At 47.9% G+C, this 15,256-nt stretch overlaps 1 protein-coding gene across 2 annotated transcripts in view; it reads right to left on the bottom strand.

Moving 5' to 3' along the window:
- Positions 1-15,256, bottom strand: part of WDR59 (WD repeat domain 59) — a 78,743-nt gene that overhangs the window by 31,366 nt on the left and 32,121 nt on the right. For both annotated transcript variants that reach the window (XM_025199769.1, XM_006020183.2), the window contains exons 13-16: positions 14,922-15,046; positions 10,641-10,805; positions 1,075-1,170; positions 804-960 (exon numbers count right to left, since the gene is read on the bottom strand). In XM_025199769.1, the coding sequence (XP_025055554.1) occupies positions 804-960; positions 1,075-1,170; positions 10,641-10,805; positions 14,922-15,046 (543 nt within the window). The remainder of the gene's footprint in view (positions 1-803; positions 961-1,074; positions 1,171-10,640; positions 10,806-14,921; positions 15,047-15,256) is intronic.

Genomic DNA, 15,256 nt, shown 5'->3' with positions numbered 1-15,256 from the left:
AGATAAGCATCTGGCTGGGGTCATCTAGACCCAGCACTTTTTCCTGCCTATGCAGGGGGTCAGACTCGATGATCTATTGAGGTCCCCTCCGACCCTAACATCTATGAATCTATACGCTTTTGAACGTGCTCTAGGAAGGGGGTCAGCCAGACATGAGGCAGCCCAGAGGAGGCACTTGAAGCTTGGTAGGTGGTCGGGTGCAGTGAGGTGGGTGGCTCAGCGCAGGATATCCCTACTGGTCTGCAACACAGGTAGGCAAGGTTTCAGTGAGGTGCTGAGGAGAGTAGGCTTTCACCCTTTTCTTCTCATAGGAGCTTTGTGAAGAGTGTGGCAGGAACGCCAGATCAGATGCAGCATAATGCAAAAAGCAAGGCTGCTCTTTGCCCCCTGATCACAATCAGGGGCAGGTATGGCAATCCCAAATCTTTGCTACAGAGGTGTTGTGCTAATACAGCATGTTGCAAGCCAGAGGCACCAGCACACAACCTCACTCTCCCCCTCTCCCAAGAGCTAGCATCTCTACCATCTGCATGAAGCTCTAGATATTTTCAGTTAATCATGGTCTCCCAGTTCCAGATATCAAAACGATAACCAGCACTTGAACTGAAATTTACCTGCAAACTAGAGCCACTGTGTACATGCCACCACTGGCACTGTACCAGCACCCCTTTACAATATGGGATAGTGACCAAAGCTTAATCTCATTTTGCAGTAAATGCTCACAATCCAGGGGTATCTCCAGATATACAAGGCTGAGCTTTTCCCCATGGCAACTGTTCTAATGCATCAACAATGGGACCAACCTGCACCACAGAACCTGGCTCCAGAGGTCCGTGGAAAGGGGATGTTGGAATCCTGGTATGACCCGTAGGCATTGGAGACCCGGGCGAATGTAGGCAAGGGTGGTGTTACAGAGTTTGCTAGAGCATACCGATTGCTGGTGGTGCTGTCTTCTTGGTTCTGAAACAGAAATTGCCTAAGGTCACGTGCCAAGTACATGTGAATGAGAGTATGTATGGAGAATGAGAGACAATACAACCCAAAAAACCAGAAAGAGCATGAAGTTCTTCATACCACAACAGACTCTAGCCAGGAAACCAGCTGACGCAAACAAGGCTCCAGGCAGCTCTGGTTCCGTTTCACTTTCTGCAAAGAAGTGTCCTGTAAGACCTGCAACGGGAATAACATACAGCTTGAGTCATCTTAGTCATCATGCCCATGCTTCTGTTCTAGCCCTTCATCTGCAAAAAGCAGTGAAACTGCAAGACCATGGGAATACTGAAGGGTCAGTAACCCTCAGCTAAGACAAAATGACCCCTTGAACTGTTCTCCACTTTGAGGAAGAAAGATCTTGTTAGTAAGTTGTAACAGCTAGTTGCCAGACCCTCTGGGTTCCATATCTGGTTCTCCCACCAATTTGCAGTGTGATCCTATGGAAGGTCACAGCTATTATGTTCTTATTTACCCGTTTTTGTCCAAACAGGATGAATATATACCCACCCACCCACCCTAGTAGAGAATGATTTTATCCTCATACTAAGCAGTTGTCACCCAAACTGAAAGATTCTAAAGATGCAATTCTCAAGAGTGCCATGACACCCTTTTTAGGATGTCATACAACATTAGTATCCTTAGTTGTGCAAACATCTACACCAGGGTAGGCAATTATTTCAGCTGAAAGGCCACTTAATGAGTTTTGGTGAGGTGTTTAGGGCTGCATGGGTAGCCCTGCCCCTTGACAAGCTGCCCTGTCCCCTGTTTGCCATACTGGAAGTCCTGCCCTCTACTCTCCCCTCCCCCCCTGACTTCTGCCACCAGACATCTCTCCCCTTGGCAACCCTCCCCTCTCAAAAGGAGTATTTCTGGGGGGCATCTTGGAACCAGAAAAAACCCCCAGATCATACGCTAAAAGTAAAACACCTACTATAACTTAATTTTATTATAAAAAATATTTGTTATGATTTGTGTTTAAGTACTGTAGATAGAGGGGATTGCATAATAACTCAAAAATAAAGTCTTACTCTTGTATTGTGTGTGTGTGCGCACGCAGGGGTGAGGTGTAGGGGATGCATGCGAGCGTGTATGGTCGGGTGTGAGGTGGTGCATGTGTGTGTATGGGGGGTTTGTGAGGGGGTGTGGCAGCAAGGTGTGAGTGTGAGGTTTGTGAGGTAAGGGGAGGGGGTTTGGGGAGCCCCCACACGCTTCCCCATATGGCACGCAGCCCCCGTGCACATGCTGGTGCTCGGCTCTGGCCAGCACTGTGCATGTGAGCAATGAGAAGCACAGCATGACTCTATTGTGGGGTCTCCATGCAGCATGTGTGCAGCTCCTGCACTTGTGTGGCAGAGGGAAGCCCCACGCTGGAGCCGGCTGCCTTCCCTGTCCCCTGCCACACAGGTCCAGGGACTCAGTGAGAAAGTAGGGGGCACAGCTCCCTCTACTCCTGCTGGAGTCCTGGGACCTGTGCAGCAGAGGGCAAGGAAGGCAGCTGGATCCAGTGTGGGGCTGGATTAGATGTGGGCTGGGCAGGCTGCGCTCACCTCCATGTGCAGTGCTGGCTAGAGCTGTGTGCTACTGGGTGCCAGCGCCTGTGCAGGACACGAACACCCCAAGCACCCCCGCCTGCTGCTGCTGGCAGTGGGGGCTCTGCACCATGTGTGGGAGTGTGTGTGGGGTTCCTACACCCTCCCACCCCGCCCAGCTGAGCTCCACGCTCCCACTGCCCCCTTGGGTGTGGGCTCCGCACTGCCACCAGTCCTAGCCCCATGCCTCACCCAGTTGCAGTTCCCCCCACCCCTGCCACTTCCCTACCTGGTGCCCAGAGCAAGTGGGATGCCAGGGAAGCCAAGCAGGTCCCTGGGGGTGGCTGCAACAGCAGCAGCAGCAGCTTCACCCAGAAGCTACTGCTGGCTGGGCAGGACCCTTCCACCCATGAGGGTGGGAGCGAGGAACAACAGAGTACATTTGGGATGAGGAATGTATACTTGGACACCTTGCTCCCACCTTCATGCGCAGAAGGGCTGGGTGGGTTACAATTCGTTGGTGGGTGCCTACAGGGCAGATGAAAGCATCTGGTGGGCTGGAGTCAGCTCACAGGCTGTATTTTGCCCGCCCCCGATCTAAACAATACACAAGATAAACAAAATGCTCAGTGATTTAAAAACAGGAATCCACTGTTTCTGACCAGCTGTGGTCTGAGTTCTTTGCAACAGAAGAATTGCTCTATTTTTCTGTAGTGGAGAAAAACCCTCCAAGTCATAGCCAAGAGCTGGCATTTTCAGAGGTGTGCCTTGAATCTAACATGGGGTACCTTACCTTTTAACAAGATAAAGAACCACTATACTAGAGAAATGCACAGTACTGAGACAGAAGGATGAAGCCACTAGTCTCCTGAGGACAGGGATGGTACATGCTCTGCGCTTGTACAACACCTAGCACACATCCTATCTATTCACTAGAATCATAGGGAAAAAAATCAGGGTTGGAAGGGACTTCAGGTCATCTATTCCAACCCCCTGCTCAAAGCAGAACCATCCTTAACTAGATCATTCCAACCATGGATGGAGATTCCACCACCCCTTGAGGTAACCTGTTCCAGGGCTTCACCATCCTCCTAGTGAGGAAATTTTTCCTAATAGCCAACTTAAACCTCCCTTACCGCAACTTCAGACCATTGCTGCTTCTTCTGTCATCTGTCACCACTGAGAACAGTCTAACTCCATCCTCTTTGGAACCCCACTTCACATAGCTAAAGGCTACTATCAAATCCCCTCCCCAGTCTTCCCTTTGCAGACTAAATAAGCTCAGTTCCCCCAGCCTCTACACAGAAGTCATGTGCCTAAATGATTTTTGGTGCCCTCTGCTGGACTCTCTCCAACTTGTCCACATCATTCTAGTGTGGAGCCCAAAACTGGACACACTACTCCAGATATGGCCTCACCAATGAAGAACAATCACTTCCCTTGACCTACTGGCAACACACCTACCATTGCAGCCAGTATGACATTAGCCTTCTTGGCAACAAGGGTACACTGCTGACTTAAATCCAGCTTCTTGTCCACTGTAGCCCTCAGGCCCTTTTCTGCTTAGCTGCTGCTCAGCTAGTCAGTGCCAGTCTGTACTAGCGCATGGGATTCTTCCATCCTAAGGGCAGGACTTTGCACTTGTCCTTGCTGAGCCTCATGAGATTTCTTTTGGCCCAATCCTCCAATTTGCCTAGGTCGCTCTGAATCCTAGCCCTACCCTCAGGTGCATCTACTACACGCCCCCATCTTGGTGTCACCTGCAAATTTGCTGAGGGTGCACTCCATCCCATATTCCAGATCGTTAATGAAGATATTAAACAAAACTGGCTCCAGGACTGACTCCTGGGGCACTCCACTTGATACTGGCTGCCAGCTAGATGTTGAGCCATTGATCACTACCTGTTGAGCCTGACGATCCAGCCAGCTTTCTATCCACCTTACAGTGCATTCATCCAACCCATACTTCCTCAATTTGCTTGAAAGAATCCTGTGGGAGACGTTATCAAAAGCCTTGCTGAAGTCAATGTATATCACATCCACTGCTTTCCCCACATCCATGGAGCCTGTCACCTCATCATAGAAGGCAAATCAGCTTGGTCAGGCATGACTTGCCGTTGGTGAATCCATGCTGACGGTTCCTAATCACCTTCTCTTCCAAGTGCTTAAAAATGGATTCCTTGAGGACCTGCACCATAATTTTTCTGGAGAATGAGGTGAGGCTGACTGGTCTGTAGTTCCCTGGATTCTCCTTCTTCCCTTTCTTAAAGATGGGCACTATATTTGCCCTTTTCCAATCATGTGGGACCTCTCCCAACCACCATGAGTTTTTCAAAGATAATGGTCAGGGGCTCTGCAATCACATTAGCCAACTCTCTCAGCACCCTTGGATGTACTGCATCAGGCCCCATGGACTTGTACACATCCAGCTTTTCTAAGTAGTCCCCATCCTGGTTTTTTTTGTTGGGTTTTTTTGTTTTTTTACCACTGAGGGCTGCTCACTTTCTCCCCAAACTGTGCTGCCCAGTGCAGTAGTCTGGGAGCTGACTTTGCCTGTGAAGACCAAGGTTTAAAAAAGGCATTAAGTACTTCACCCTTTTCCTCATCACCAGGGATCCTGATTTTCTCCAATTTAAATAAAATCCACAATTTTCAGATTAAAAAAAAGTAACCCCAAATCCACAGTTCCACAATTTAAAATGAAACACCACTAATATATAAATTGGGGATTAAAAATAAAATAAAAAAAGAGAAAACCAGAATCCTTGCCCATAACCTGTCACAAGGTTGCCTCCCCCATTCAGTAAGGGATCCACACTATCCCTGACCTTCTTCTTATTGTTAACATACTTGTAGAAACCTTTCTTGTTACCCTTCATGTCCCTTGCTAGCTGCAACTCCAGTTGCACTTTGGCCTTCCTGACTTCATCCCTACATACCTGAGCAATATTTTTATACTCCTCCCAAGTTTTGACCAAGCTGCCACTTCTTGTAAGCTTCCTTTTTGTGTTTAAGCTCACTGAAGAGTTCTCTGTTAAACCAAGCTGGTTGTTTGCCACATTTGCTAGTCTTCTTGAACATCAGGATGGGTTGTTCCTGCAATCAGTAAGGTTTCTTTACAACAAAAACCAGCTCTCCTGGACTCCTTTTCTCCCCTCAGACTGGCCTCCCAGGGGATCCTGCCCATCAGTTCCCCAAGGGAGTCAAAATTTGCTTTTCTGGTGTCCAGGGTCCATAGTCTGCTGCTCTCATTTCTTCCTTTTGTCAGGATCCTGAACTTGATCATCTCGTGGTCACTGCTGCCTAACTTGCCATCCACTTCTACGTCCTGCAACAATTCTTCCCTATTAGTGAGCAACAGGCCAAGAAGATCATAGCCCCTAGTTGGTCTCTCCAACACTTGCACCAGGAAGTTGTCTCTAACACTCTCCAAAAACTTCCTGGATTGCATGTGCACTGCTGTATTGCACTCCCAGTGGATGTCAGGATGACTGAAGTCCCCCGTAAGAACCAGGGCCTGTGATCAGGAAACTTCCATTAGTTGCCTGAAGAAAGCCTCATCTACTTCATCCTCCTGGTCTGGTGGACTATAGCAGACACCCGTCACAACATCACCCTTGTTACTTTCAACAAGCCTATCTGGGTTAAGGTTAGAGGGGAGAGTATCTCCAACTTCATACTGGAGCTCTGAGCAATCATACAGCTCTTTTACATAAAGTGCAACTCCTCCTTCTCTTCTCCCTTGCCTGTTCTTTCTGAACAGTTTGTACCCATCCATAACAGTGCTCCGGTCATGCGAGCTCCCACTAAGTCTCTGTTATTCCAATCATGTCATAGCTCCATGATTGTGCAAGGACACCTAATTCTTCCTGCTTGTTTCCCAGGCTCCGTGCACTTGTGTACAGACACTCGAGGTGACTAACCGATTACCCTACTCTCTCAGGAAGAACAAGTAACTGCAGTACTGCAATTCAAAAAAAGGTTGGGACACTAACTTATGCCTTGGGAGACCTAGGTTCAGTTCACTTCTATATTCAGGACTTCCTGCATGACCGTGGCCACTAAATCACTTTAGTGGCACAGAGGACTGCCTTCCCTTACAGGGAGGTCGTGATAAGTTCATTAAAAGCTGTGAAGTGCTCAGACCTTAGGAGCCTTAGGACAAGAAAAGTACCAAAGATAGACAAACTACAAGCCCAGGAATTTTTCACCTTACTGCACTCAAACTCTCCCTTTTAAATCAAAGTATCAAAGAAAAAAGTAGGCCTGGAAGAGACTTCAGGAGATCATCTAATCCAGCCCCCTGCCTGCACAGCACCCTAGACTCTTACAAGTGGAACAGGGGGACAACAGTTGGTATTCTGCTGCCACAAGCATTGTTAAAATATACTGGAGCGCTCCAAGAGAGAGAGTCATGCTCACCCACTATAGAGGAAGGCAAACGCCCCTCCACAGTCCATACCAGTCTGACCACAGAGTAAAATTCCTTCCTGATCCCAAATGTGGCAAATCAGTCTAACCTTGAACACAGGGGCAAGACCCTCTAGCCAAGAACCTCTAGGTTTCAGTTCCAGCAGGAGCACTGGCATGCCCCAATCAAAGTCTCCAGCCTTGGCTGCAGCCAACACCCAGTGCTTCTGAGGAAGGTTAAAAAGATCCTGGTGCATATAGCAGCAGGACGGGAAAAAATTCCCTCCTGGCCCTATGTGGCAATTGGCAAGGCCCAGAAACATGGGAGATTCCCCAGAGTAGAACATAAGCATAGTTATGCCTAGATCACCCTGACCCACCACTTCTTGAACACTTCCAATGATGGAGATTCCACAGCTTCCCTAAGCAGCCTGTTCCACTACCTCTTTTTCCTCACATCCAATCTAAACTTACTTGGTAGCAACTGCAAGTCATTGATCCACATTTTATTCTCTGTAGCAACAGAGAAAAGGTGGTGTCCCTCTAGCCAGGATTTTAGTCCCAGTAGGAACACTGGCATACACCAGCCAAAATTCCCAGCCTTGGCTGCAGCCAGCACCCAGTGCATCTGAGGAAGGGACACCCCCCACTCCCATGACACCTGTAGCAACAGAAGAAAAAAAAAATCTTTCCGGCGAGTAGCAAAGCCCACCGCATGGAAAACACTAAACAACCTCCATTCTGTTCTGCAGCCTGGGGACAGCAAGCATAATTCCACACATCACACTTCCTTACCAGACAGCCCAAACTCTTCTGTATCCACTCCATAATCTTATTCCAGGTCCTTTAACCTTCTTTCATAATAAAGCCAGTTGTGGATTTGTTTTGTTCACCTGCTGCTGAATGTAGTAATTGCCAGTATCCATCTCTAAGCTACAGAGTTCTTCTCATTATCTCCCAGTGATGTGTGGGAGGTGAGCAAGGCTCCTGGGTTTTCAACTGTTGCTTTTTACAGAGCACTCAAGGCACAGCTACTCCTAGATCATTCCTGATCAATGCTATCCAACCTCTTCTTGAAAACCTCCAACGATGGAGAGTCCACAACTTCCCTATTCAGTCTATTTCACTGCCTCACTCTTAACAGTGAAGTTTTTCTTTATATCCAATCTACTCTGCTACAACTTTAAGCCATAGGTTCACATCCTGTTCTCCACAGTAACAGCATTCTCCCTCTTCTTTATGGCAGCCCTTCAGATATTTGGTTACCATCATAAGTCACCCTTTCTGTAAGCTGGACATGCCTATTTCTTTCAACCTTCCCTCATATGGCTTGCCTTCCAAGCCCTTTATCATTTGTCACCTGCCTGCAAACCTTAACTTCTCCATGTCCTTTTTTAAAAACGCAGAGACCAATATCACATACAGTACTTTAAAATAGAGTTTCTCAACCCGTGGGTTGTGACCCAGAAGTGGGTCGTAAGAATATATGAAAGGGTCACAAAACGCACTTAAAAATGGACCATGTTTTGCATTTTGAAAAAAAATAGATGCTGCTTGTGCTTCACTATATGTTGATGCTGTGCATACTAATAAACAGGGATCTGGGTTCTCCATTTGCAATGGAAAAACATGGATTTTTTATTTTAAAAAGGAGAAAAACTTGGGAAACAGCAGGTTCCCCTTGCAGTCTGGCAGAGTGAGCCTGCAAGGGGCTACTTGGGGCTGGGGCAGTGGGAGAAAGAATCAAGCAGGGATACCATGTGTATGTGTGCACACACATGCACGTGGCAGCCAGGTAGCATGGAAAGCAGCTCCCACAGCTCCCTGCAGGTAAGTCTATGGGGCAAGGTGGGGCACAGGCAACACAGAAGGGTGATGGGGGTGTGGTGGGCCAGTAGGGGGTGCTCCTGTGTTGAGCCACCCGCCTCACTGCGCCCTACCACCTTCCAGGCTCTGAGTGCCTCCCTGGGGGCACCTCACATCCGGCTGACCCCCTTCCTGGAGCACAGCCACAAGCCTGGGGGTAACGCTGCCACCACCCAAGGTCTGGACTGATCTTGCCCCTGTGCCCTCTGCGAAACACAGGCCTAGTAGTTCTTGAAGGTACTTGACCCACTGCAAGAACCTGGGGTGCTTCCCTTAGTCTGAAGCACAAATAGTAGTCTCCCTTAATCAGCTGAACCAAGGGGACCCCAAGGCATAATCTAGCCCCTCTCTCAGTAAGTCTCCCACGCTAGGTACAAAGGAGAACTTTATAGGTTACAAGGAGTAGGTTTGGAATAGGGAACAGGGTACAGCAATATCAGAGAAATCCCTTAGAGCAAACAGTGGCATGGTCGCCTTTGATTATGCATCTGTGTTACTGCAAGCTATATCTAGTTAGATCTCAAGTAGCTTACTCACAAGTATCATCCAGAGGCAGGTGGAGATTTCCTTTGGAGGCAAGCAGTTCATTGGCCATGAGTTTCAAGAGAAAGAGTGAGTTTCAGATGGTCCAGCTTCTCTGAGAATTCTCATCATGGCTGCTGCCCCGCTTCCTGGGCAGTCCGTCACTTATATAGAGACTTTATGACCTCATTTACTTGATCCAATGAAGGCCAGCCACTGTTGGCTGCCGGCCAACCAATTTGAAATGCATCACTGGTTGCCAGGTAGACTGGCATGGTCTCTAACCCCCTTCCAGTCATGATGACATTGCTTAGAACAATAAAGAGTTTAAGACCCCACCCAGGCGAGAGGTTTCCCCTCTCCCTCAGGAACGTATCCAGCTCAGGTTACAACTCGGGGTTACCTGAAGCCGACAGGGCCTGGGGTATCTGCCCTCTTCAGTGGCCACGGTAACCAAACTGTCAGATTGGTCACCCACCTGATAGCAGAGTTTGGGGAGAGACAGATGGCATTCTGCCACAGAAGGTACAGGTGATATGTTGATGAGCGTAGGGAGGCACGTGCCCCTTCCAGGTTTGTGTGCCCGCAGCCAGCACGGGACTGCAGCCTGGCAAGACCAGCACATGCAGGAATTGCCTCCATGGCCCAGCAGGCAGGATCCAGTGCAGGAGAGCAGAGCAGCAAGATTCATTGCTGCTACTGCCAGGACCCTCACACCATCCATGCCACCAGCAGTGCAAGGGGTAATGGACTGCGGAAGGCCCAAAGGCGGGGTTGGCATTGCTGCTCTAATCTCCTTCTGCCTCAGGTCATGGTTCTGTGCCTGGTGAGGAGGTGGGGCGACAGGCAGAATGGGTGGCCTGAGGGGAGTTGTGGCTGGGCCATGGTGGCTGGTAGAGTAGCGGCTCAGTGCATGTAGTTGATGGGGTCGGAAGGGACCTGAGCAGGTCATCAAGTCCGACCCCCTGCCATGGGCAGGAAAGAAGGCTGGGGTCAAATGACCCCAGCTAGGTGATTATCTAGCCTCTATCTAGATTATCTGATTATCTATCTATTTACTGGGTCAGGACTAGCCATTGATGTTTATAAATAGGTCCTGGTACAAAAAAGGTTGAAAACCACTGCTCTAGATGAGGCCTAACCAGTGCTAATGAAACTCATGCCAAGTTCTGGAGTACATCAACTCTTGAGTGACAATGTCTAAGTGCAGTCAGTGGTCACTGACCCAGTCATGGATCTGAGAAGTCAAACATGTCACTGCAGCAGTCTGGACACAAGGAAGTACTTGTACAGAGACCACATATACATGCATACACATACCTTCAGCAGCTTTGTTTTCATTGGGGGAGTGATATTGGTATGCTGGACAAACTGGAAGGAAGGTGCAGCATTATTGGGATACTGCACAGGGAACATCACCAGCATTGTGACTATGTGGCTGCCACAGTGTACAGACACTGTGCAGCTACGATTCCCTGCATCCATCTGTGAAAGAAAGAACAACCGATTTTCAGTTAGGCTGCCAAGTACCTTTAAACATATAATGGCTGAAATTCATTCCGAGGGGCATGGTCTCTCTGCATGCATAAGATTGAAACCCCACACCATATGCAAGAGCTGCAAACACAGACAAACAGCAGAAGCCTCAGGCAAACAGAATTAATTCAGCATTCACCATCTGACCACCTATTTCAGAGACTGGCAACCTATGGTCCAGAGGATGAATTCACCCTGAAGACCCATTTTATCCAACCCACGGAGCTGGGGGGCCTTTTTGTGGCATTTTGGCCTTCTGCGGGGGGCTTAGCCCAGTGTTGAGGAGAGGCAGTAGCAGCAACACTGAGGTGGCGATGGGATAGCAGGGACTGCAACTGTAGTAGTGTGGACCAAGTTCAAAGTGGCCTCTATTGACAGCTAAGCATTAAAACATTTCCATGCTTCAAGACATTGCTGACCCTTGACCTTGACTTTAGAAAAGCAGACTTCAACTTGCTTAGGGAACTCATGGGCAGGATCCCTTGGGAAGCCAGTCTGAGGGGGAGTGGAGTCCAGGAGAGCTGGTTACACTTTAAAGAAATCTTACTGAGAGTACAGGAACAAACCATCCCGATGCACAGATAGACTAGCAAGTATGGCAGAAGACCAGCTTAGCTTAGCAGGGAAATCTTCAGTAAACTAAATCACAAAAAAAAAAAAAAGCTTATAAGAAGTGGAAAGTTGGACAAATAACTAGGGAAGAATATAAGAGCATTGCTCGGGCATGCAGGGATGAAGTCAGGAAGGCCAAAGTGCAATTGGAGTTGTGGTTAAAAGGGATGCAAAGGGTAACAAGAAGGGTTTCTACAAGTATGTCAGTAGCAAGAGAGGGAAAGTGTGGGTCCCTTACTGAATGGGGGAGGCAACCTTGTAACAGAGGATGCAGAAAAGGCTGAAGTACTCAATGCCTATCCTGCCCCAGTCTTCACAGGCAAGGTGAGCTCCCAGACTACTGCACTGGGCAGCACAAGTTTGGGGGGGGGAGGTGAGCAGCCAATAGTGGCAGGGACTATTTAGAGAAGCCGGGCATATACAAGTCCATTGGGTTGGATGGGATGCACCCGAGAGTGCTGAGGTAGTTGGCCAATACAACTGCAGAGCCATTGGCCATCAATCTTTGAAAATTCATGGCAATCAGAAGTCCCAGATGATTGGAAAAGGGCAAACATAGTGCCCATTTTAAGAAAGGGAAGAAGGAGGATCCAGGGAGCTACAGACCAGTCAACCTCACCTCAGTCCTCAGAAAAATCATGGAGAAGAAGCAAGGAATGGATCCAAGGAATCCATTTCTAAGCACTTGGAGGAGAAAAAGGTGGTTAGGAACAGTCAGCATGGATTCAACAGGGGCAAGTCATGCCTGACCAACTTGATTGTTTATGATGAGGTGACTGGCTATGTGGATGATTTTAGCAAGGCTTTTGATATGGTCTCCCACAACATTCTCACAGGCAAGCTAAGGAATGGGCTGGATGAATGGACTGTAAGGTGGACAGGAATCTGGCTGAAGCATCAGGCTCAAAAAGTAGTAATCAATGGCTCAATGTCTAGTTGGCAGCTGGTATCAAGTGGAATGCCCAGGGGTTGCTCCTGGGGCCGGTTTTATTTAATGTCTTCATCAGTGACCTGGAAGATGGTACAGAGTGCACTCTCAGAAAGTCTGCAGATGACACCAAGCTGTGGGGAGTAGCAGATGCGCTGGAGAGTAGGGCTAGGATTCAGAGTGACCTAGAAAAATTGGAGGATTGGGCCAAAAGAAATCTCATGAGATTCAAGAAGGACAAGTACCAAGTCCTGCACTTAGGATGGACAATCCCATGCTGGGGGCTGACTAGCTGGGCAGCAGCTCTGCAGAAAAGGACCTGGGGGTTACAGTGGACAAACTGAATATGAGCCAACAGTGTGCCCTAGTTGCCAAGAAGGCCAACAGCATACTGGGCTGCGTTGGTAGGCGTGTTGCCAGTAGGTCAAAGGACCTTATTGCCTTTTATTCATCACTGGTGAGGCCACATCTGGAGTACTGTGTCCAGTTTTGGGCCCCCCACTACAGAAAGGATGTGGACAAGCTGAAGAGAGTCCAGCAGAGAGCAACAAAAATGGTGAGGAGGTGGGGGCACATGACTTATGAGGACAGCCTGAGGGAACTGGGCTTATTTAGTCTAGAGAAGAGACTAAGGTGGGATTTAACAGCAGCATTCAACTACTTGAAAGAGGGGTCAAAAGAGGATGGAGCAAGACTGTTCTCAGTGGGGGCAGATGACTTAATGAGGAGCAATGGTCTCCAGTTGCAGCAAAGGAAGTTTAGGTTGGATATCAGGAAGAATTTCCTCAATAGTAGGGTAGTAAAACACTCAAACAGGTTACCCAGAGGAGGTGGAATCTCCATCCTTGGAGCTTTTTACGACCCAGTTAGATAAAGCTTTGGCTGGGATGATCTAGTTGGGGATGGTCCTGCTTTGAGCAGGGGGTTGGACTAGATGACCTCCCAAGGTCTCTTCCAACCCTAATTTTCTACGATTCTATGTTTCTATGACCTAGTCCCCAACTTCTTTTCCATTTCATTATGCAGTGAGGAGCTTCTGGGCTAGTAGATAAAATTGGGAGATTGTGACCCTTTGGCTCCAGGAATAAACCAGCAACATCTAACAGAAAGAAACAAGACAAGATCAAGACAACTTTCCCTGTAATGACAGCAGACCATACCATCTGCCCCAGGGTTTCTATCCCAGCTGCATAACTGTGCCTTATCTTCACAGGCTCTACCCACAGATAGATACTTGCTGTGTGAGGCCTACTCAAACACCAAGAGACAGTGTGAGCTAATGGACAAGGCAAACTGGTCTGGAACTCATGAAATCCAGGTTCTAGTCTTAATGCTACCACTGACTTGCTATGTGACCTGGAACATGATACATCCTTTGTGCTTCCAATTTCCCTTCTCGCCATTTGTCTGGTCTCCAAGCCTATAAGTCTTTGGGATAAGATCTCATAAGGTGTGTATATCATGCCTAGCACTATGAGCCCTGATCTCAGTAAATTTCTTTAGCTACTACCAGACTGTAAGCAGCTATTCACAACTAGGGTACCATGGCAACCTGTAATGTGTTCTTTTAAGGGTGCTACAAAAATGCCAATATTATGCAGCACTATGTCTGCAAACACCCGATTTACAAGATAAACAGAGATTTCAAATAGGAATTCATAGTGTCAAAAAACCTTCTGGAACAGTCTTTGTAAACTCTTTACAACAGAAAAAATGCTTAATTTTTTTTCCATAGTAAAAAATGAGTGAAAACTAAGAGCTGGTATTATCTGAGGGGTGCTTTTATTCTTCAACCTCATTAGACTCCAGGCAACCCCCGCTTAACGCTGTTTCACTTAGCGCTATTTCACTATAACACATTTAAAATTTATGCCCGATTTCACTTAGCGCTCAGCAAGTTTCATTATAAACACTCAGTCACCGTCTTGGGTCATTAAAAACAATTGCGGTCACCATCTTGGGTCACCAAATGGTTTCAGTTTTGCTTAAAGCTCGTTTTACTTAACGCTCGGTTTTTCAGGAACCAATTAAGAGTGTTAAGTTGGAGCTGACTGTATTGCTGTAAAGAATGTTCATGGCCCACTGGGCTCATGGGCTGGCAGTTCTCTGCTGGCTTGGTATGGGAAAAGAATCTGGGCTCCCCATTTTCTGTGGCCACTTTCAGTACTGCCAGTCAGGAGATGGGCATAAGCCATTCAGAATCAATCCCTCAGTCTCTTTAGTTCCTGAAGCTTGCCCCTGGCCTGGAATCCAAGCCTTGGATCCACTGCTGTGTCAATACCAGGAATCTTCTTACAGCAGCTGTCTTTTTTCCTGCCAATTTTTTCCATTCTACCAGGAAAACAGCTACAGGGGAGAGTGCATTCAAGATTTTAAATCCCTACTGTGTTGATTCTACTTAATCAGCCTTATTCCTCAGTACCTGTGGTCTGGGATTACACCCTGCCTTCCTACTATCTGGCTCAGAGAACCTCCTGCATCCATAGTCCAATATAGGAACCATTGAGAGCAACTGGCCTCAGTACCTCCACATTGACATTTCGGATTTGCACGTTGATCAGGGAAAACTCTTGTTGTAGTGTTTGCGGCAGACCCGGCTGGTCTGATTTCTTTCCCGCCAGAAATTTGTTCTGGAAGTCTTCTTTTAAGGCTGGCAGGAAAGAGAGAGAGAGAGAGAGAGAGAGAGAGAGAGAGGGAGAGAGAACAAGCTGTCACGGGCTGCAAAAACAAGTCTGAGTGAATCTGTCAGTCTCCTGGCATGCAAGGTGCTAGCAGGCAGCCAGGATGATAGGGACATACCCAAACAATACGACTCACAGATAACATTCAAATCTCCAGGGCCTGGACCAAGTCTTGGCTC

Source organism: Alligator sinensis, unplaced genomic scaffold (genome assembly GCF_000455745.1).
Source record: "Alligator sinensis unplaced genomic scaffold, ASM45574v1 scaffold203_1, whole genome shotgun sequence".
Lineage (NCBI taxonomy): Eukaryota > Metazoa > Chordata > Crocodylia > Alligatoridae > Alligator > Alligator sinensis.
Note: the sequence above shows the minus strand (reverse complement) of the source record. Positions and strands in the feature narration are given on the sequence as shown.